This window comes from Melitaea cinxia, chromosome 2 (assembly GCF_905220565.1).
Source record: "Melitaea cinxia chromosome 2, ilMelCinx1.1, whole genome shotgun sequence".
NCBI classification, from domain to species: domain Eukaryota; kingdom Metazoa; phylum Arthropoda; class Insecta; order Lepidoptera; family Nymphalidae; genus Melitaea; species Melitaea cinxia.
The window spans coordinates 72,732-97,416 of NC_059395.1; the positions used below are offsets into that span (position 1 = coordinate 72,732).

The 24,685-nt window shown below is 38.3% G+C and overlaps 2 protein-coding genes across 2 annotated transcripts; both read right to left on the bottom strand.

Annotated features, from left to right (window-relative positions):
• Positions 1-239: 239 nt before the first annotated feature.
• On the bottom strand, positions 240-7,765 carry LOC123666764. The gene is made up of 14 exons (XM_045600821.1): positions 7,096-7,765; positions 5,537-6,741; positions 5,342-5,459; positions 4,909-5,202; positions 4,400-4,555; positions 4,147-4,318; positions 3,930-4,070; positions 3,659-3,851; positions 3,205-3,469; positions 2,883-3,060; positions 1,337-1,479; positions 1,020-1,149; positions 640-697; positions 240-534 (listed from the first exon to the last, which is right to left on the bottom strand). The coding sequence occupies exons 1-14, from the start codon at positions 7,763-7,765 to the stop codon at positions 481-483; spliced, it is 3,777 nt and encodes a 1,258-aa protein (XP_045456777.1). The 3' UTR covers positions 240-480.
• Positions 7,766-13,789: 6,024 nt separating this feature from the next.
• On the bottom strand, positions 13,790-20,497 carry LOC123659548 (thialysine N-epsilon-acetyltransferase-like). The gene is made up of 4 exons (XM_045594760.1): positions 20,285-20,497; positions 14,877-14,928; positions 14,363-14,568; positions 13,790-14,093 (listed from the first exon to the last, which is right to left on the bottom strand). Exons 1-4 carry the CDS (start codon positions 20,381-20,383, stop codon positions 13,917-13,919), a joined length of 534 nt encoding a protein of 177 aa, XP_045450716.1. The 5' UTR covers positions 20,384-20,497; the 3' UTR covers positions 13,790-13,916.
• Positions 20,498-24,685: the final 4,188 nt, after the last annotated feature.

The window sequence follows — 24,685 nt, forward strand, 5'->3', positions numbered from 1 at the left end:
TCTTATTGAATATCATATACATATATGCAGTGAAGAAAGATACGTGTGGCCTTCTCTAGTGACGAGAGAATGATTCGAACGGATATATTATCGTAACTTAACCGTGTGTGATACCTTAACATACTATAAGTCTATAATAGTTTAAATCCAGGTATCTAAGATATCTAAGATAAAATATTATAGTATCTTTACCGTGTGTGACGCCCTTAACCCTCTGACGATACAAATAAAACAAGTTGCAAAGATAAATGATTTATTATCACTGAAAACATTTAAAAAATAAATAATTTTATCCAAGATAAAGGGATATTTGAATCGAAGACTCGTAATAAAAATATTTTCGACGCAAGTAAGTCTACACTTTCTAGACGATCACAACGTTCACAGTAGCTACGAAGGACAGTCGGAAGTCATCGAGCGCAGCCCGGGCTCGAGGACGAAAATTATTGTCGGGGAGGGTTGCGGAGACGCAGCGGCGCGCTACCGGTCGGACGCGTCGGGCGCGGCGTCGCGGCGCGTGCGGTAGCGCGGCGGCGGCGGGCGCGCGGGCGGGGCGCGCAGCGCCAGCGGCTCGGCGGGCGGCGCGGGGGCGGCGCGCGCGGGGCGGGCGGGCGAGCGCGCCGCCGCCGCCGCCAGCGCGTCGCCGCGCTCCAGCGACCACTGGCGCCGCAGCACGCGCGCGCCCGACGACGCCCAGCTGGCAGCGACAGGTGTCAATACATGGGTGTGAACTATGATATTTAAATGATAAATATAGAACTAACAATGACCCCCACTGGAATTTACTCCTGTATTTCAAGGCAACACACGAGTACCCAGACAACGGCAAAAATCAGTATAACCAAATAAATGTATACCGTGTTCGGGATCGAACCCTCGACCGCCATCGCAACAGCCGTGAGACATTGCTGTGACTATTGCGCTACCGCGTCATCAAACCTAATGTAACTTACGATACATTAACGTACCATCCGTTCAGGACCTAATAGTAAATCGCAAGAATGAAATTGTAGTTTTACCGATCTGTGAGACGCGGAGTGTCGAGAAGGCCGGCGACCGTCGACACGGAAGAGCGCAAGTAGCGACACCGCGGTAACGAGGGCGGCGGGGGACTGCTCTCCGCCGACACGGCGCCCGAACGTTGCCACGCTGCAAGTTGAAAGCGACTGTGTTTATACCAATATATTTAAGTAGTTGCCTAGTCACCTCTCATACAGTTAAGAGAAACGACGCTAGATGATATGAATTGAAATATGTATATCCTGCGATTCCTGCGGCAAAACTTTACATTATTATTGTTATCTAGTGTGTTGCGAGTTCTGCGATAGATGCTTACAAAACTTATCGGCAGTGGGCGAGGGGTCGGAGCGCTGACGCTCTACAGACTGTACGGCGGAAGATTTTCTGTCTCTTTCGATGGATTGATCGCTGGTCTCCGTGTCGTTTTCACTGTCCGCCTCAAACAACACCTCTTCAGACCTGTAAAATAAACAACAGGGCGTTATATAATTCTATTTCTACCCATACCCAAAGGGCTTATTAGCTACGTTTTTTTTTCAATAGCGAAATTATTAAAATACTAGCGACCCGCTCCGGCTTCGCACGGGTATAAAATATAATTATAGCCTATGTCATTCACTGAAAAAATGATTAAAATCGATCCAGTAGTTTTGATTTATTCATTACTGCCCGTGGCCCGCACGCGTTAACTTAGAGTAAAAGCCGGCCGGAACCGCCGCAAACGCTACGTACCGCGATTTTTAAATCTGTAATATCTTCGAAAATATTCATTTAAATCATATGCTGTAAAGGGCCATATAGATCTACATTAAATAAAAAATACATTTAAGGTATTTAATTGGATAAGGATTAATGCTGTATTGGTTAAAATCGCTTCGAAAATTAGCTATTATTTGTCGTAAAAAGTAAATGACAAAAAAATGTTATTGTGGTATATCCATAAGAGATAGGTATATACCATCGCGGAGTTTTCTGTAGACCTTTTCAATGTGTACAATACTTAGTACATTATTTTGATAAATCTCGTAGGGTTCAGCCTGCGTTTGCAATTTAAGCGAAAAAAAATAATTATTTACGACATAACATTAGAAATCTCAAAAATAACAGTATTTTTCCACTATTTAATGGATGTTATTATACATATAAACCTTCCTCTTGAATCAATCTATCTATTAAAAAGAACCGCATCAAAATCTGTTGCGTAGTTTTAAAGATTTAAGCGTACATACATGTGCAGGGACAGAGAAAGCGACTTTGTTTTATACTATGTAGTGATTATATGTAAAAGTTAAAATACACAGTTATTATTAAATATATATTGTCTGTTGTTACTATAATATTTTTTTCGTTCCATTTTACATTATTATTAGTATTATTTCCTATATATTTTAATACGGAATTGTATGTATATGTAGTGTATGTGTAATATATATTGCTAGAATAATGGAATAATACTTGTGCTCGTCAAAATACTGAAATATCACTGTATCACTGAAAATCAGTGTTGATCTTCGTTTTCTTTTTGGTACACAGCATTTAGCGGAGAACGGTATTTGTACTTATATAATAAATAATATACTTATTTGATACAGATATTAGTATTTTTTTACTTTTTGGAAATTTTAGATATTTAATTTTTTTGATTTGTTTTTTGATACTATTGACTTATTTTTTGTTTCTTTTTTTGTTTTTCCTTGTAGTCTATATTACTGCTGTTATTCTTTTTGTGTAAAAACTGTCTGTGATTTGTGTGATGTCCCAAATAATCGTGTTTCTTTTTTTCTTTCAGTTACTTCTTCATTCTTTTAATGGTTAACATATGTAGTTCTTAGTGCCTAGTGATAGGAAACAACCACACTCACTCGAGAGGAGGCGGCGTGGGTAATGGTTTGTCGAACCCATCCTTGCCGAGGAGCCAGTAGGTATGCATGGCGCCCTTGCCCTTGATCTGCGTCAGGCCGCGCGAGCGCAGCCGGTAGCCGCCCGCCGCCACCAGCCGCTCCGCGGTCGTTGCCGACACCTGGATGCGCCACGCTGCTCCTGCGGCCATCACATCCTGGTCTAAGTTAACGAGCCAATCCAGTACACAAACTTTACAAAAATGAGTGAATGTGACAAAATAAAATATATTTAGGCTGAGAGAAAACACGAAAAAAATGAGAAATATTCGTAAAGGATACGAACCCGTGGACTCCATGCGAGAGGCAGTGTTGACTGTGTCGCCGAACAGGCAGTAGCGCGGCATCGTGAGGCCGACCACGCCGGCGCAGCACGCCCCCGTGTGCAGGCCGATGCGCAGGTGCAGGGGCGAGCCCGGCAGGTGGCGGATGCGGAAGCGCCCGGCTAAGTGCAGCAAGTGCAGGGCCATCGTGGCCACGTTCTCCGCGTGGTCGCTGCACCGGATAGGTAGCCCGCCGACTACCATGTAAGCGTCGCCAATCGTCTCTACCTATTGAGAGTGACATGAAAAAAAAAACTAATAAATATTAAAAAAGTAATTAACTAACTGAACAAAAAGTAACAATTAAAATTAATAGTAATTAATAACAATATTAAAACTAAGACATATTTAAATTTAGGACGTTTTTGTTTAAAAACCTCATAACAAATAATTCACCTTCATGTCACATCGCCATACCTTGTAGACTCGATACTGCTCGATGGCCGCGTCGAAGGTCGTGTAGAGGTCGTTGAGCAGATCCACCACCTGCACGGGCGTGGAGCGTGCGGCAAGTGCCGTGAAGCCCACGATGTCGCTGAAGTAGATGGACACCTCCTCGAACTCCTCGGGCTCGACGCGCAGACCGAACATCAGTCGCTCCGCCACTGATCTGTGTTCATTTCAAATATTTAATATTTGCAACGAATATACTCTCGGGGCAAACGAACACAAACGGAACTCAAGTCACCTCGGCAACATCCTGTTAAGGAGCTGTTCAGTCTTCTTCTTTTCCATGTCGAGTTGCTCAGTCCTATCTTTTATTAATTCTTCTAAATTATTGCTATACTTTTCCAACATTTCAAACATAGAATCGACTATGTTAATTTTCCTGCAAATAGAAGTACATTTCAGCAAAGTATCGAACATATATGACTATGACTTTTGTTAATCTAAAAGTACTTTACCGTCCTCTGTGCATGTGACGAAACACATCGTAGATACGATTAAAATCTGGACGCAGATCCGGCTGCTCGCTCCAACATTGCCGCATGACGCTTACTGCTTCTGGCGGAGCGGCGCTCATTGACACTGACGGTCGAATTAAAGGTGGTGGGTGTTTCAACTTATCCACTATCTCTGAAGAAAATTTAAAATGAATAAGACGTATGGTATCTATGTGTCAATGTACAAAGCCTATCTTTCAAACTGTTACCTTACCTTCAGGAGTAAGAGACAACATACAGTAAGGTTCGCCACGGACGATGACTTCCTGCATAATTATAGCAAAGGAGAACACATCGCCCGCCGGCGTGCCGCCCGGGACCGTCGCCGAGCTTGTTTCACGAAGTATCTCCGGAGCAGTCCACAGCAAATCTAAAGAAAGCATTTAACAAATTCAATATTAATACGTTTAAGATCTTACTCGTATGTTGAAATTCCATTCTAAATTGTTTTGTGTTAAGTTCAAAAATACATATTACGAGTATACGTGAGACGCGTATCGAACAACTAACATATAGTAGACATCTTTAAATACATTCACATGCGCAAGTCTGTGTAACAGCGACAAATAAGACATGATTCATAATCTACTCCAAACATGTATGTACGTAGTAAGTCACAACGAAATGGGTTATCCCTAGTGTTTTTTTTTTTTTTGTTTTTTTTGTAATTTTGCAAAATAGAAATTTATTTAGTAAAATAGTAATTCGTAAATGCCAACTAACCCCGTGCAGTGCGAGGTGGATAAGGGAGAGACTGAGCGGAAGTGAATGCAGGCAGGCCATAGTCAGTAATGCGCAACACCCAGCGAGAGTCAACGACGCAGTTCCGCGACGAGAGTCGAGCGTGCACTCGCAAAGGCGAAGTATGCAAGTAGCGCATGCCGCGGACTAAGTCAGTGAGCAGCGAGAGCCGAAAGGTCCAGTCCAGGCGGATGTCGTCGGCCACCAGCACGTCCTCCAGCGAGCCGCGGCCGCATGCTTCGAATACCAGTGCAGGTCGAATTTCCGTCAAGCAACCTAAATGCACATCGTTAGTTAAGCAAAGCTAAGGTGCAATAATGTATGTATTGTTTGTTTTGTAATATACTTTTGGATTATATTGTTGTTTGCCTATAAATATATCAAGTGTAATTTACTTTATAACAATGTCACTTACCAATGAAAGGGTTCAAATTTTCGTGACGGAGACTTTGCATCACAAGCAATATGTCACTTGTTTTGCGACGTAGTTCCAGAGACGAAGCAGGTAAATATTTCATGTGAACTGGATCACCCTAAATGTAGATAAAACGTCGTCATTCGACTCGAATGCCTCTGAATCACTTATAAAAGAATTTGACCAAAACCATACCTTGTATCTGGTGCGATTGTCAGCGGTTAGGCGGGTGACACTGCAAGTTGACGAAGGAGCAGATTGAATGAGTGGTTCTGGTCTCTTGAGTAAATCTGGTTTTTCTGGTTCCGGACCACCAAATTCATGAAATTGTTGAAGCCAAGAGAGCATGGTTTCCATTCCTTCACCTACGCGACGATGTTCATCAGCTGGAAACTGGAAATCAGTAGGGGCAAGAACAGAAACAGCTCGAGGTCTTCTTGGTGTTTGTCGCTTAGATACGCGTCTCACGTATGCGGCCGCTACGGCTAAAGCACAAGTTATAGTACACGCTAAGCATAGCAGTACACCAGCTAACTGAGCCATTTCCATACCATTCACAGCATTCAACTCTTGTACTTCCTCTCGGTTGCTGGTTGTACTCCAAAGTTTGAGCTCGTTCTCTCCGTCTAAATCTATTACAACAGTTGATGCCCACTCGTCGTATGGATTTAGTGACCTCTCTGATGAAGTGGACATTGTTGCGACATGTTTCCAAGTCATACGGTTATTTGAAACTTCACTTTTATACAAGAAAAAAGAATTAGAAGCATGTTGTGACCTCGTATATTCCGCTTCGAAGTATGATAAAGTAGCTTCGAGAAGCTCATTATACAGAGCTTCAGTCGTCGGTTCGACTTCGGTGACGTCGTCACTGAGAACTAGCAAACGAACGTTTTTTACTAGATTTAAGATCGCAAGAATTGAATCGAAATATCCAGTGTACATAACATGCTCCACGTTGCGCTTCAATCGATGATTAAAATGTTCCGTGTCTTCAAGCCATCTGTTGTTGTATAATTTTCGTTTCATTCTCGTAATATTATGTAGCTTTAATTTTTCGACTTCTATTGAATGATGCGTTACAGTTTGTTGTGAAGACCTCGTTTGTTTAGCAGTAAATGAATTTAATTCACTGGAGTGAGCAACAGTTGCTGGCTTCGGTGACAAAGTTTTATAAAAGAAATCAAAATAATCTGATAATAGATCGGACAGTACTGTTTTCGGAGTTGACGACGAATTTATTTGTACATTAATATTTTCTCTTTTCGGCATCATTTTGTTTCTTTTGTCTGATATTTTAAACGTGGTAGAATCTACTAGATGCAAGAACAATATATCTGTCTCGAATAAGTATTCTGTCACCTTCGTTTCGTTTATAGGCAAATCGCAAAGTATTATCACTGAAATAAACAAAATACTATAGTAATAGTTCAGCGAAAAAAATAGAGGAAAATCTTAAGTGTTTTCCGTTAAGTCAAGTGTCTGTTAAGTAAATGATGATTAGGATTACGAATATAATTGAATATGAATTTGATTGCCGCAAAGCAACTCCACATTATTACTGATAGCAGTAGCACATTGTTTTGTTTGTTTATACATATGTGGACTAAATCGTTAAAATGTATTCAGATAGTTGAAAGAGCGTGCTACTTGAAAGAATGTCATACATACTTTTGTTATAAATATAGAAAACATTTTTATAACAGTATTGCTCATAATAACTAACGGAATATGTGTAGTAATGAGTGAGTTACCGTGCGCACGAAAAGTATCGGCTGCCGTATCTGTGGGCCCGCGTCTCACGAGGAGCCCAGCCGCGAGGAGAGCTCGCTCAACGTCTAATAGAGCCGCTGAGCACTCGCCGGTCCGCTGGCCGTCGCCGGTGAGCCACAGCAGAGCTCGGCGCCAGCGCAGCCGCCGCGCCAGCTGGAGCACCGCTGCTGCGCGCGCGTGGGGCTCGCTGCACTTCGCGGGCTCCGGCCGGTGCAGCGCGCGCGCCGCGAGGGACACGCCGCTGCACACCGTCGCCGCGGAACTGCCGACGACCACCACTCCGCCCCCCGCGCCGAGAGTGCTCAGAGCGCGACGAGTCACCATAGTCTTCCAGTCGCCGCCGCAGGTCTCTACGACGAGAAGTACGTAATTTTTAAACGATTTTTTAAGACTAGTTCTCATTTGAGTTTTCTTATTACAATTACCTTCGTAATTAAGAAGACGATATGGATGAGAAATGTTCGAGAAACGCGTAACGGTTGCGACGTAGCGTTCGAGATGATTCTGGGAGAAGAACTCCGCGTCCATCATCTGACAGGCAGACTGCGCCACGAGGAGAAGGGACGTGGTGGTAGACCCGAGGGCTCGGAGGGGCAGGGCGGCGACGAGGGCGAGGGCGGAGACGGCCGCGGCCAGCAGCAGGTCGCGCATGGCGCGGTCACGGGCCGCCCGCCATGCCCCGCGCTCCGCCGCACTTAGCGCTCGCCTGGCCGCGTGCGATCAAACAGCTGACTCCTGTTCCGTGAATAAGCTGATCGATAACTGACCCGCGCGCTCTGCTTTATACTTATTAATGTTTACTTTCAATTAATTGTTAATTCTTGTTTTATAAATATTCCGAACATAGTAACAATAAGTAATTAGAATAGACAGTTTTACTCTACTTTATAGAAATGTTTACATGAATCAGCTATTGTTATTTATTTACTACTTCCGTCTTTTTCATGAATATAATTTTAAACTATTATAAGTATTTATGAGTTAAGTATTTCTTAAATCTCATATCACAACAGACTTGTTTGAGAGTAAAATTAGATTTATTAAGCATCAGAGTGCATTTAATAACAGTATGTTTTTGTAAGCATGTGTAACTTAACAGTTTCAAACATTTTTTTTATCTTTTAATATATGTAATTAAAACAAATTTCTAAGAAGATATGTTATTATTTTTACAATTAATAAATATTGCACTTGTTTACCAGTCGATAAGTTCGAACGAGGAAGTAGGTCGTGCAACACGTTGTACGTAAGCTCAGACATCTAGTCTTAAAGGAAAAAGATGGAAAACGTTACAAAGCAGTAATTAAAGAGACGCAAGGCAGACCCGCGAAGCCGAGTCACTAGACCTCGGGAGAGAGCTTGTAGTAGTGAAGTTTCGCGGCAACGGCCGGCATCAGCGCGGGCCCACGCTGGGCGCCATGTCGCCCGGTCGCCGGCTACTGAGGCTGGGCCGCGCTCGCTGCCGCGCGCCTGCGCACTGCCGATGCCGCCGCGCCGCCAGCCCGCACACTACCACTACTCTCTAAACACTGATAATGACGGACACTTGAGTAGTTTTGAATCAATTATTTCCAACTTACAATTAGTTAAACAAACCATACAGATACTGTCATTTTCTTCGGAAAATTAAAAACAATATTAAAAATTGCTTACGTAAAGAGAAAAATAACTCATTTCCTTCTTTGTCTGTTTCCTCGTTGCCCTCGTCGCCCGGAGCCCGGACGGTCGAAAGTTATATTATCCCTAAACAACTTGTCGTACTTCGTACTGCCGTGTTTACGTAATGTTCGAAAGCTCTAGTAAAAGTGTTCGTCTTTGTAAATGTGCAGTATTTATACATACGTGAATAATTTTTAGTTTAATTATTAAACTAATTAAGTGAATATAAGTTTAATTTAAATATCACTATTTGGTAAAAACTCTGCGATGATTTTGTTTTTGATTTTATTTTCTTTTATGATATTAATATCTGGTTATTGAGAAACGATTACCTTACGTTTTTTAAGAATAATATTCTGTTACACTGTAAACTTAAGGGTAAGAGCTTGCTTTATTTAAGACTAGCTTTTATTGCGGTACACCTGGCAACGATACGTTAAATAATTAATTTTTTAAATTTATATTGCTTTACATTGAAGCCATTAAAACTTAAATGATAGCTTGTAACCACTCACACTCGTAGAGCATAAAGAATTGGGTTAGTGTTAACATTTGCAACAAAATACCAGTATGATATATGAAATATGAATATGAATACGTATGTGAAAACTTTTAAATGGTGTATTTTTATTTTCTTTTTTATGTAATTAGCTTTAAACTAAGTCTCCGTACACTGTCTGTTTTCCAAATAAATCAAAATAAAATCAAAATAAAATAAAAATAAAATAAAATGATTAATCTTTTTCACAACTATTTCAGTTTGTTTTGCCATAAGATTTTAATAAAATTGATTGTGTATTTGAATATTATATGAAAACAGGTATTGTAGGTCCTATTATATTATATAATTTACATGATTTTATCATGAATGTAAGACATCTACAAGGACACATCCTTCTGCGATCAATTTCATACATCGCGATAGGCTGGCTGCTCCACTGACGGAAACTAAGATAGCGGGTATTAATTACTACCCAGATTTTCCAAATGTATGTCAGATTCATTCCCACACAACGAAGTAATCAACTTGTTTACTTGACTATTTTTTCGTCGACCTACGTTGTATTATACCGCATAACTTTCTACTGGTGTACCGATTTTGATAATTTTTAATTTAATCAAAAGCTGATATTTATCATGTAATCACATTTAAATTTCATCGAGACCTGATTAAAAAAATTTCAGTAATCTTTGATAACGCGTATTTACTCGACTATTTTTTCGTCTACCGACGTTGTACGTGTGTTGTTTGTGTGTTGACGACTGACGTGTGTTGTCGATGTACCTAATTGAAGTCGTTTTTTTATTTTTGCTGTGTGGTTGCGGTATTAAAGAATATAGTCCCTCTCTTCCCGTGGGTGTCGTAAGAGGCGACTAAGGGATAGCACAGTTCCACTACCACGAACTTAAAAAGCCGACCGATGGCGGGATAACCATCCAACGCTCGAAAGGCTTTGAAATACACAGGCCGAAGACGGGCAGTAGCATCTTCTATACTACTATGGATAAAACACATGAATTCACGCCATTTTTGGCTCGAACTTGTAGAAACCTATGTCCAGTAGTGGAGGCTGATGTGATGATGATGATGATGATAATTATGTGATTAGATGAAAATTTATAATTATAATATTAGTAACTAAGATTTTTACATATTTTTAGTAAATTAGTTTTGTAAATATATATTGGATTTTCCAAATATGCTTTAAAATAATATTAATAAAATAATAATTAGTGCGAATAAACATGAAGTCATGTAACGTTCCGTTACAACAGATCTTCAGAAACTTCGCGATGCTCCTTCTTGTTTAAGGTTACGCATTTGACGTAAAACCATGCATGACTATAAACCATGGATTAACTGAAGAAACTACATAAAATTTGTCACACGATACCCTTTTATAACTTTAAAACTCAATTAGGAAGGACTCAAGTTTTACTCCTGAGGGACTGAAACGAGATGAAAGTTTTTAAGTGTGTTGTGATGTAGTTTATCTTTATTTTTATTAAGAAAGCGGTGGCCTTATAACGACTTTATAAGCTACTAGCTGTGCCCGCGGCTTCGCCCGCGTTGAAATCAGTGTGTCACAAAGTTTTCCTGGCAAACTTCCAGTGAAACTCTTATCAAAATCGGCTTAGCCGTTCCCTAAACCTTCGTCTGGCCAATGGTGGAGCCCTCTCTCCAATGGTGAAACCGCATGAAAATCCGTTCAGCAGATTTTGAGCGAATCGATCACATACACTTTTGGAGACTATGTTTGACTGAGTAACTTTTTAAAAGGCACTATTTTTATAATTTAATAGTTATTTTTTATAAAACCTGTCTATACATCACATTTTTTAATTTATTTTCAGGCTGTATATGTTTCATACAAACTATCAACCCCAATTAAAGCCCCTTAGCAGTGGAATATCATAAAATCCGTTCTTAGCGAACGTCTGCTAACTATAATCTACCTCCCTGCCAAATTTTGTCTTTGTCCAACCTGGATGGATAGACCATCCAGCGGTTTTTGAGTTCTTGTGATGAGTGAGTTAGTGACCTTTCTGTTTTATATATAGATTACGATGCATTATTTGGACACCTCCTCACCATCTATAGAGCATATATTTTAAATTTCAAGTCTCTTACTTCAAAAACATAGGACTTTCATACAAACTTCCAACCCCCGTTTTACCCCCTTAGGGGTCGAGTTTCGTAAAATCCGTTCTTAGCGGATGCCTACGTCTTATAAGGAACCTACCTGCTAAATTTCAAGTTTATAGCTGTTATAGTTCCGGAGATTTCGTGACGAGTGAGTCAATCTACCATTCCCCGTTTTAACCCCAAAAAAGAGTTATTTTCTAAAGATACATTATTTGGTCACCTTTCTACCATCTATAGAGCATACATTTTAAATTTCAAGTATCTTACTTCAAAAACATAAGACTTTCATACAAACTTCCACCCCTCGTTTTATCCCCTTAGGGGTCGAGTTTCGTAAAATCAGTTCTTAGCGGATGTCTACGCTCTATAAGGAACACCTATCTGCCAAATTTCAAATTTGTAGGTGTTATAGTTTCGAAGATTTCGTAATGACTGAGTAAACCTACCATCCCCCGTTTTAACCCCAAAAGGGAGTTGATTTTTAAAGATACATTATTTGGACACCTTCGCATCATCTATAAGGCATACAATTTAAATTTCAAGTCTCTTACTTCAAAAACATGGGACTTTCACACAAACTTCCAACCCCCGTTTAACCCCTTTAAGGGTCGAATTTTGTAAAATCCGTTCTTAGCAAATGTCTACGCTCTATAAGGAGCCTTCCTGCCAAATTTCAAGTTTGTAGCTATTATAGTTTCGGAGATTTCGCGATGAGTGAGTCAGCCTACCATCCCCCGTTTTAACCCCAAAAGGGAGTTAATTTCTAAAGATACATTATTTGGACACCTTTTCACCATCTATAGAGCTTACATTTTAAATTTCAAGTCTCTTACTTCAAAAACATAGGACTTTCATACAAACTTCCAACCCCCGTTTTACCCCCTTAGGGGTCGAGTTTCGTAAAATCCGTTCTTAGCGGATGCCTACGTCTTATAAGGAACCTACCTGCTAAATTTCAAGTTTGTAGGTGTTATAGTTTCGGAGATTTCGTGATGAGTGAGTGACCTTTCGCTTTTATATATATTATATTATAGATACAAAAATAAACGCTACCCATATTTATTTATTCAGCCTGTAACATTCTACTGCTCAGCACAGGCCTCTGTCCATATTAGCGAAGGATCGTGGCTTTTTTTTTATGTCACTAGGTCGGCAAACAAGCGTACGGCTCACCTGATGGTAAGCGATTACCGTAGCTTATAGACGCCTGCAACACCAGAAGCATCGCAAGCGCGTTGCCGACCCAATTCCCAATCCCCCCAGGAGCTCTGGTCACCTTACTCACCAACAGGAACACAATACTGCTTGAAAACAGTATTATTTTGCTGTGATCTTCTGTAAGCTCGAGGTACCCCAGTCGGGCTGCTCCATATTTTGAGCAGGAAATTTCTGCTGTGCACTACCTCAGTTAAAAGCTTAATCCGCCATGTTGTTCTACTAGAACAATGATCTATAGTAGACCGAGGTAGGGCACAGCAGGAAATGCACGACTAGCGTGTACTACCGCAGTCGTACCACCTTACAGAAGAATACAGCTAAATAATACTGTTTTCAAGCAGTGTTGTGTTCCTGTGGTGAGTAAGGTGAGCGGAGCCGAGCGTTTGGCGATCTAGTTGTTTAAAAAAAAGATGTCTATAATGTTAATAATACTCGTAATAAACCAGACCTACAGCTTAACGTCCTCTCCAAAGTACGGTGGGGAGATCAACAAAACAGACGCCCAGACCGGAAGCAAATATTTGTACTAATACAAATACTCATCCCGAGCGGGAATCGAACCAGAGTCCGTCGCCAGTGTTTACGCGTTTACACGCACCTGCTATAATATCAGATCGGTTGTCTACCTATCTGTAACCGATTTTATATTATAGCGAGGGATAGCTTCACGTCAAACCCGAGCTTGTTTCTGCTTTTAGGATTCTTCGCTCAGTCGAGTCTTACATTTTAAACTTTTATTTTAATTTTCTCCCGCTCTGTTGGTCGTCGCTTTATTTTAAAAGCTTCGTACTCTGAACACTCCTTTCGTCGAGTTATGATCGCGAACATTGTTTAAGAGTTTCCAGAGTGGATCTCAACAATATATCTTTATTTCTAAAATTGTTGTTTTAAAAGTAAATTTAATTATTTTCTCGGCTGATGTTGGTGATAATTACTTTTTTTTTACAATTATTTGGGATTCATTTCAAACATCAGACAATAATGTAATAATGTTAACGTATTCTAGGTACACATTATGTATATTCTATTCATTAAAGAGTTATGTTTAAAATAACTACAAAGAACTTCTTTGAACTTACTTGAGTCTCTAAGAACAGCATATAATTGGTATCTAATTACATACAAGTATGTCTAGAGTCCAAAAAAAAGAATAAAAAACAAAAGAACTTTTATTTATTAAAATAGTGCTCTTAAATTTCATTACTTGGTGGTGTCATTGATTAAGAGACAGTCGTGAGTATTTAGATATAACTGAGCGCGTGAGGGCGTCCCGCAGCGCTAGAGCAGCCGTCCAGCGGCGACGGCCTCGATGCGGTCGCGGTCGAGGCGCAGCGCGGCGCGGCGCTCCGACACGCCCAGGTCGCGCGCGCCCAGCCGCCCGTAGAAGGCCAGCGCGCCCGCGTTGCTCTCCAGCACGTGCCAGTCCACGCGGTGCACGCCCTCCGCCACCGCCATCTGCGAACATTCACACTGGCTTCTGACACCAGGAGCATTGCCAGCGCCGACCCTCCCCGGGAGCTCCGGCTACCTCCCACACCACAGACTCGCAACATTACTCGGGAGCAGAGTTATAGCTGTGATCTTTTAAGATCGGGTACACTCATACAGACAGACAGATATTTTTTTGCTGTGTGTACCTTAGTAAAATCGTGTGTATTTGCTTGCCTTGTGGACTTTCCCTACCCGACACACCGAGAGCGCTGCCACAGTCATAGCTTCCTTACCTTACACAGCTCCTCCAGCAGGCGCAGCGCGACGCCCGCCCGGCGCGCCTCGGGCCGCACGTACAGGTCCTCCAGGTAGAAGGCGCGCCGCGTCCAGCTGGAGTAGGCGCGGTTGCACATGGCGTGCCCCACCACCCGGCCCGCCCTCTCCGCTATGAGGCCGAAGAACCACGGCGGTGAGCTCTCGAAACCGTCTTCCAGTAAATCTGGATTTATGACAGTGTATTTTGAAACAGTTACATACGTATTACTTAAACTAAAGCTGATCCGATTTCGATTAAGAGCAGATTTTTCTTGAAGCACTAAATAATTTCAGTCGTACAGAGAAACGAACTTACTGACTAAATGAAGCGTTTCTCATGAAGGTACTTTACCATTGTTGAAGATTTTACTTAATCGTAATAAAACAAAACCAAATTCATTTAAAAAACATCACCCGTTTTCGAGGGGCGTTAAAAAGTAAGACGCGCGGTCTCGTGTCAGAACGTAAGTGCTAGTACTGAGACTTGCTCACCCTGCACGCTGAGCCGCGGCCCGTCGGGCACGCCCTCGAAGGCGGCGAGCTCCTGAAACAGGTCACGCGTGTCAACATTGCGCGCTGTCGCGGAATGAACATTTGAGGTTTGTTTCACTGCCCGCGACCTGATCGTGTCCAATGCGTACTTTAACAACATTTCAAGTATCCTTATTTCTTATTATATTTAGGTAGTTAGGAACAGTGAAAGTTCCAAAAGCATACAAAAATTATTTATAGACGTTCTCGAAAAGCAAAATGAATTGTTTAGATGATTTTAGTACTCCAAATAACCGAAAAGTGCCCTAAGATCAGATTCGGTAGTATTCTATGCGGGATTAAAAATTACGAAAAAATTATCCTAAGTTTTTTTTAATTTGGGCGATCAAAAATGTTTTTTTTTCTAATGAACAGATTCATAGAAACCCATCCAAAAGCTTCGATCAATTCAGTTCAAAGCTTCTCCACGTGAGCGCTAAAACACTAATAGACAAGTTCCGAGTAAATGCCTCCCGAACGGAACGGTGGGGGCTCGGTGGTTTAGGTCGTTGAAACTGAGTGTACCCGCCAGCGAGGTCATGAGCGACCTAGATGACGTCTCTTTGATCATTTATAATTGAAGCTGTGGCTTCTAACTATAGTGATCCCATCAGGCTTTTAATGTTCAACACATGCCTATATTACAAAAGAGAAACAGTTTCATTCGTGTATTAGGTATATGAAGTATACCTTTTGTATGACTAGGCGTTACTGTTCTAGGAGTTGTTTGAACTCGATGGAACTATTATTTTTTTTACTTGTTTGCGAACGAGCTCTTATTGTTAATGCTTTATTGAAAATAACGTTTATGTACTCGCATAGATTTGTTTCTGAAGTAAAACTAGTAACCTAGTGGATGCGTGACGAGAGCGTTACGAAAAGTGTGATTGGGTGAGGCAAACGGAGTAAACGAGAGAGGTGCGAGCACACATTTTCTTTCTCTATTTCTCTCATATCCATTTACGTTTCGTATATCTAAGACAGTGCAGGCCTATCGTATAAAGAAGTTTTACTTGAGCCGTGCGGTCTAAGCACACTCTTTTTTCCTACAGATAATATTTTATGTTTGTTACATGAACACACGAGCAGCGAGCAATTTCATGCATGAGTGAAATTTATCTGTCAATAAACTAGGGCCGGATTAATTGTTCACTTACAGGCCTCTGCCTATTTGTTACTCGGTTGCCCGTTTACTTTGTACGATATTATATTATTGAAATGTTTACTTTGTTTTTTTTTTTATTGCATGTGTTTTAGTACTTTTATATTCCTAACTTGCGATTTTGCACTAATGCGTGCTATGTCCACATCTAGTAGACTAATTATAGTTGAGATTTTTTTTAAACTAAGTTTGAATCTATTGCAATTAAATTGCGTGTGTAAAATGAAAAGTATTTATATAACTGACAAACTGCGGAAAAGGCAAATTGCGAAAAAAAATCTGAAATTTTGGGTGTGCCGTAAATTATCAAGTTTAAAAAATATAAATATACCGTTACGTAGTTATAACCATTTATATTCCAGTAACTATATGCAAGAGTCACTTAATTAATCTTAAGTAACTGTATTCCCGTGGGTGTCGTAAGAGGCGACTAAGGGATAACAAGGTTCCACAACCACCTTGGAACTTAAGAAGCCGACCGATGGCGGGATAACCATCCAGCTGCTGGCTTTGAAATACACAGGCCGAAGACGGGCAGCAGCGTCTTCGGTGCGACAAAGCCAGTACTGCGGTCACCAACCCGCCTGCCCAGCGTGGTGACTATGGGCAAAACACATGAGTTCACGTTATTTTTGGCGTAAACTTGTGGAGGCCTATGTCCAGCAGTGGACTGTATAGGCTGTAATGAATGAATGAATGAAACTGTATTTGCTCGCAAACGAAAAAAACCGACTTCAATTACATTGACCAGTAATACCACGTTGGTCGACGAAAAAATAGTCAAGTTAATTCGTATTATTAGAGATAATTCAAAAAATAAAACTTGAGATCTCAATCAAATTGATACGTGACCACATCACAAGCATCTTCTTTCGATTAAAAAAAATAATCATTGAAATCGCTTCACCCAGTAAAAAGTTTCGACATAGGTAGCACTTCATTAATAAACGAAACCGTTTGTTTGTTAATCTATGGGTAACACACATAAAAACATATACATGCGAATTGAGAAGCTCCTCATTTTATCGCCATTCTTTCGAGGTGCTAAAAATTCGCCCTAGTTTCAAAAGTTTCAAGAACAGCCGGACGCCGACAGCGAGGATTGTTAAACTTGTGTCAGAGACTCATCTTATAACTCCACGAGTCTTTACTATATTATAGCACTTAAAATATCCAAATAAAATCATAATCAGTCTTGGAATCTAGACCTACGGAAAAGCGAACACATAAAACTAAAAGCAATTTAGTTTTAAAAGGAGCACAATCTCAAATGATCATCTAACAAAGAGTAATTGTATAGACATTCTAGCTGCTGCCCGCGACGTCGTCTGCGTGAACGCTATACAGCACCAAAAATACCTACGATTATACCGTTTAAAATAACAGAAAATAATTTATACAGAGAATTTACACAGATAATGAATAAATGAACGATAGCTAAGCAGTAGTACGAGTGAAGTTAATTTTAAGTAACTAGACTTGTGTAACTCATGAGTGAGTGATACAAATGAAACATATCTTTTCAAGTGAGCTAATCTCTCATCAGCTCACTTACGTTTCAAATATATCTCCAGCTCACTAGTCTTATGATTCATTTTCGAGAGACTGACGTACTGAGCGGGAGTAAACGAGACTGAGCTAGTGAGCCACTCGATCGGACGATGGCGTTTATCATGCGAAAGAGAGAGATAGTTAGTTATGGCTCTGTATCTTTTCGATTCATATTTCACAAGGTCATAGACTCAATCGTCTTGCTTTGAACAAGCGAAAAAGTATTTTTTTCCAACCACATAAGGTTGCATTTTGGTTGCTTTATAAAATTATTTCACTGAGCTAAATGAGCTGAAGAGCTAAATGAGTGATATTTGCATTTTGGTTGCTTTATAAAATTATTTCACTGAGCTAAATGAGCTGAAGAGCTAAATGAGTGATATATATCCTAAGATCAAAATGATATATATCTCTCTTTTCTTTTCAGTGATATAAACTTCGCATGGCTATAAGTAACATTTATTTACTTCAGGAAAATGCTTTCACGTTAAACTTCGACCAAACACACGATAAGTTATAGCAACGCAAGTAATCCCAGGTTAAGGCGGCGACGTCTGCATAAGATCTTTTCGTGAACGAAACCATAGCGCGATCTAATTTAACGCCAACGCCATCTACTTAGCACAAAGGAAACATTTTTATATGGTAAAAAATTATAACACATTTAAGTTATGACTTTACACGATTTTAACATAAAAAATAAATGGCTGTGTGTGAGTAAAAAAAACCAAGCTAGTTCCACATCTCAATTAAGTTTATATGAGACATGAAAATATATCAATTAAGAAGCAATAATAAAACCAATAAATACCGAACAAAAATATTAACAGTCAATGTTTATTTTGTACTAACTCTATTACTATTTATTCTGTACTGTAAAAAATATAAGCATGTCTTATATTTATGATATATGTGTATGGCATGCTTAATTTTCCTCTTTCTTCGTTATTGAGCTCAAATTGCTTACAGCAATAGCGTGTCGTTTTCGAGTTTAAATTTTGTTTTAAATTTATGCAGTTCTTTTTGAGTTCGGTTTCGGTTCGATTATTATTAGATACAGACAAACTCGATGAATTTTATAAGACATAGATGAAGCGGTTTAAACTTATATAAACACATTTTTTTAAAATTGTGTTGCTCATCTCTGAAACGAATTAACGATACAATTTTAAGAAGAAAATGCACATCTTCACCTATGACTTTTAAAAACAACTATTAACCTTGCCTACATGATCAAATTTAAATTATTTATATCCAAAAAGGGATTGATGATGATGTTTTTGTAATCTCATAGGTGGCGCTGCTTTAAAATTTTCTTGATACTACTTATATTCATTTAATTATAATTATCGGCCTAAGTTACTTATATTGCGTGATATTTATAGTGTGAAGCTAGCTTATAGCATGGTTATTATTAACATAATAACAACAACATTCAAATATGCGTTGTTAGATTACGCGTTGTTACAGAATGCGTGGAAGAAATAAAGCAATAAATAATGTAGCCTATATGTTGACCCGACTTCTTAATAATATTCGTGCCAAATTTGAAGTAAATCCATGCAGTACTTTTGAGTTTATCCCGGACATACATACAGACAAACAGACAATAATTCTAAAAACCATATTTTTGGCTTCGGTATCGATTGTAGATCACACCCCAAGTATTCTTTTAAAAAAATATTCAATGTACAGTTTTGACTTTCCTACCATTTTATTATACATATGTATAGATGTATAGATATATAACATAATTGTATTTGCTAGCAAACGAAAAAAAACCGACTTCAATTACATCGACAAGTAATACAACGTAGATAGACGAAAAAAATAGTCAGGTAAATACCTACGTGTTATCAAAGATTACAAAAAGTTGTTATCAGATCTCAATGTAATTTAAATTTGACCATATGATAAACATTAGCTTTCGATTAAATTAAAAATCATCAAAATCGGTACACCCAATAAACAGTTATGCGGTATATTCAACGTAGGTCGACGAAAAAATAGTCAAGTAAAAACGCATTATTTGATATAACTCAAAAAGTTGTTGTTACATCTCAAATAAATTTAAATTGGACCAAATGACACGCACCACCTTTCGATTTAAAAAAAAATTGTCGAAGTCGGTCCACCCAGTCAAAAGTTCTGAAGTAACATACATAAAAAAAATACACTCGAATTGAGAACCTCCTGCTTTTTTGGAAGTCGGTTAATAAAGTTTCCTAGAGCCGGATTAAGCTCTCTCTGTAAGTATTTATTATTATAATATTATCATCAAGGTCTATCGCGCACGTCATAGAAATGCATGCGGATAGTCTACCGCAGTGTGTAAAGTTGTGCGTTTGTGCGTGCGTTATTAGTTCATAAAAACAAAAATATCGTAATCACATTGAAGTGGTCAGGAATGTACAGTATACGAGCGTAAAATATTACAGCTACGTACCGTCGTATAATTAATTTAATTATTTGTTGCTTTATTTATTTTATGCACGTATACTGTACATTCCTTTCCACGTCAAGGTGATTTCGATGTTATAGTTTTTATGAACTAATGACGTACGTATAAACGTACATACATTGTGCGTAGTGTAGGACTCACGTCACGATTCACGGAGACGGGACATTTATTAGCAATTTAGCACTCGTCACCCACGTGTATCATTTCGTGCACGACGGCCGCGTCCTCGCGCCGCATCGCCCGCACATGGATCGACGCCACGCCCTCTGTTGCCTCGCAAGCCGTTGAAGACATTGCGGATGTTAATTTACAGTTACAACAATGCGAATAGGCTTCAAAGCAACGTGCTTATTATCACAGTTGGCCTCCACGGGCACGATTGACGATGCAACTGGAGCGACAAATGTCGAATGTATTCATTTGTATACTTCTTCGTTATACACACAGATGGCGCTGTTCATGATTTTGTCTTGAACAACTAATCAAAAATTTTTTATTCAGTTTATTTCATTTATAACATACAATAAAATCACAATAATAACAACAAATTCTTTAAAAGGAGCACAATCTCAATCAAAAGTCGACCTTTATCATCTAAAATAAAACATTATGTCTACTTAGAATATTAAATTGTTTGTATTAAAACAACTGTATTTAAACTGTCGATTGTAACTTAAACAGCCAAATAAAAAAAGATATTTATGAATGCATATATATTTGATAACTACTTCATCAAAGTACAGTGTAAAATTGATAAAAATAATTGTGTTTGCTCGCAAACGAAAAAAAAACCGACTTCAATTACATCGACAAGTAATACAACGTAGATCGATGAAAAAATAGTCAAGCAACTACGCGTTATTAAAGATTACTCAAAAAGTAGTTATCAGATCTCAATAAAATTTATATGTGACCACATGATAAACATCAGCTTTCGATTAAATTAAAAATTATCAAAATCGGTACACCCAGTAAAAAGTTATTACGGATTTTCGAGAGTTTCCCTCGATTCCTCTGGGATCCCATCATCAGATCCTAGTTTTCTTATCACGGTACCAAACTAGGGATATCCCCTTTCTAACAAAAAAAGAATTATCAAAATCGGTACATCCAGTAGAAAGTTATGCGGTATAATACAACGTAGGTCGACGAAAAAAGCGTCAAGTAAAAACACATTATTAGATATAGCTCGAAAAGTAGTTGTTAGATCTCAAATAAATTTAAATGGGACCAATTGGCACACACCACCTTTCGATTAAAACAAAATTTGGCGAAATCGGTCCACACGGGCAAAAGTTCTGATGTAACATACATAAAAAAAAAAAAAATACAGTCGAATTGAGAACCTCCTCCTTTTTTGGAAGTCGGTTAAAAATAAATATATTCATTAAAAAGATCAGTTCAATGTAACCTTAATTCTGCATATAAACTCCATCTGCCAGTGAATTATTGCAACAGGCAGAACTAAGCGAGTAACGTGCTATAACTAACTGCTTGTGAAGCGGACGGTCTCACAACGTATTAGTTCGACGTCACGTAACAGATGGCAGTAGAAGCTCAAATAAAACTGGTCACACACTACAAAGTTCAAATAAATTCTTCGTTAAAAGGCTTTAACATTAACTAATGTTATAAAAATAATTTGCCATTTCGTTAGGTGAGGATATATAAAAGTTTTCGATAAGTTTAATTATAATTTATATTTTACAAATATTTTGGAAATTTAAGCTTGTAGCGTGCATCATTCTCATAGCTTCGATCAAGTATACCTATATATTGGTACACAGTTCTGTTTTTGTGACCGATTAGAATTTTTGTGTAGCGGTTATTTTTTATTTTAATTCTAATAGTAATTGTACCTATATAAAACAGATCCTTAATATCTTGTAATATTTATTTTTTAGTTTTAATGACTTTTTTGGGCTTTGAAGAAAATAGTGAGTACTAATTCTAAAAATTATGTAGGTATATAAATAGATACGGGTTCTGCATGTAACTCGTTATTTTGTGGCCGTAGTTAAATTTTATTGTCAAACGTAAAGCAGTCAGCATTAGATCATGATATGGACGACGAAAAAAATTCTATAGAAAAGTCTAATCGAAAAATTAATTACAACGCTGATTTTCCTTCATTTTAAATTAAATTCAATAAAAAATATGTGACTTTGTTGTCCAAATTATTATTGCCCATTCAAACTGAAAAAAATACGTTGAATTGGTATAGAATCGAAGTCGCAATAGTATTTTTAAGTCGGGCATGTGTCGTTAGCTAAAAGTCAAAAGCTTTTTTACATATTAGTAGGGAAAAACATTTCGGACGTAAATAGCCGACACCACGTGTTATCAGTTGCAAGAATTTAATACAATTAATTTATTGTTTAGCAGTTTCTCAGTTTTGTGGAAAAAAATAATTATAAACGTTCTGATTACCGTACACTAATTGCTCGAGGTATTTTATCAGCTACATGTACTAAGTTGTCAGAATGTTAATTATAAAAAATATCCTTACCAATAATGAATTTTAATAGTCATGTTTAAGCGTTTATTTCATCCTTTTAACAATGACGTGTAAGTTGCAGGAATAGGGATCATTCCTCGCTCATTCCATCGTTAAATTTTTGAGGATGCCATGCCGTGAAAGTGTCTTTTTAATCCATAAATTAATTCATCGAAGGCTTAACGAGTAATGATCCATATGAGGTAAATTCGACGTAGAAATAAAGGAAATATCAAGTCTTATCCCTCTCTTGTAAAGTTCTTCACGACGTGCCGTTTGCCTCTGTTGGTTGGGTACCTACATGGTAGGTATTGCAGTATCACAGACGATATAATTTATTCAAAAACTAAAATATTCAAATGAATAATTTTTAAGATTATAGGTACTGGGTAGCTGGATACTTATAGTAAGTAAATTTTATAAAAAAAAAAAAACCTACGCAAAACACACTAATTTTAAGTCTCTCCAGACAACCATGGTTGCAGTTTGAGGTTCAACACGCATCTTTATAATTTAAATAATTTCCAACCGTATAATATCCTTTAGCTGCTAAATACTTTTTAAAATAACCGTTATTTTGGCAGTCGGAACTTCGGGGTAAATATTTTGTTATTTCGTTTCGTGTTTACTCTGCGTTCATTACTGTTTTTGTTTTGCGTCAAAATAATTCTGATTATACACAATATTAATTTTATTACACTGTGAGTTGTGACGCAATGGTTTCTATGCCTATCTTATTAAAAAATAAATATCTCGTACGTAAGGAGACTAAGTCCACGACCATAAATGTCACTGTTAGCTCTTTTTGTCGAATGAATTGATTCTCAGTATTTATCAGAAGCGTTGCGTAAACCTTAAGACGTACCACGACTGGGAAAATTCTACTCGAGCACTATATTTTTATAGATTTTTATAGATTTTTGAATTATGTAAGAAAATATTCTAAGAGTTTTAAAACTATTAGTATGGCTGCTAAATCAAAATATATCAAAGATAAAATTATTAATTCTGATGATAAAATTAAATGCACATGGAATATAATCAATAGTATCTGTGGGAATCGTAATCAGCAAACTATACTAATTGAATTAAATATAAATGGTGCTGTTGTAAGCTCGGATGACAAGTTGGCAAACGTCTTTGAAGCCTTTTTCGATAAAATACCCGTTGACTTAACTTCTCGACTAAATTCATCTTCAACTGATTCTACCCAACTTATTAAAAATAACGTAAGCAAATGTAATGTTGATTTTTCATTCTCGCAAGTTGATTCTTTAGATATTCTAAAAGCATTTAAGAGTCTTAATATTAAATAACAGTGTTTGCTCGCAAACGAAAAAAAAAACCGACTTCAATTACATTGACGAGTAATACAACGTCGATCGACGAAAAAATAGTCAAGTAACTACGCGTTATCAAAGATTACTCAAAAAGTAGTGATCAGATCTCAATAAAATTTATATGTGACCACATGATAAACATCAGCTTTCGATTAAATTAAAAATTATTAAAATCGGTACACCCAGTAAAAAGTTATTGAGGATTTTCAAGAGTTTCCCTCGATTTCTCTAGGATCCCATCATCAGATCCTGGTTTCCTTATCATGGTACTAAACTAGAGATATCTTCTTTCCAACAAAAAAAGAATTATCAAAATCGGTACACCCAGTAAAAAGTTATTGCGGATTTTCAAGAGTTTCCCTCGATTTCTCTGGGATCCCATCATCAGATCCTGGTTTTCTTATTATGGTACTAAACTAAGGATATCTCCTTTCCAACAAAAAAGTTTTAATCATTCGTTTTTTAATCGACTTCCAAAAAAGGAGGAGGTTCTCAATTCGACTGTATTTTTTTTTTATGTATGTTACATCAGAACTTTTGACCGTGTGGACCGATTTCGACAAATGTTTTTTTAATCGAAAGGTGGTGTGTGCCAATTGGTCCCATTTAAATTTATTTGAGATCTAACAAGTACTTTTCGAGCTATATCTAATAATGCGTTTTTACTTGACGCTTTTTTCGTCGACCTACGTTGTATTATACCGCATAACTTTCTACTGGATGAAACGATTTTGATAATTATTTTTTTGTTGGAAAGGA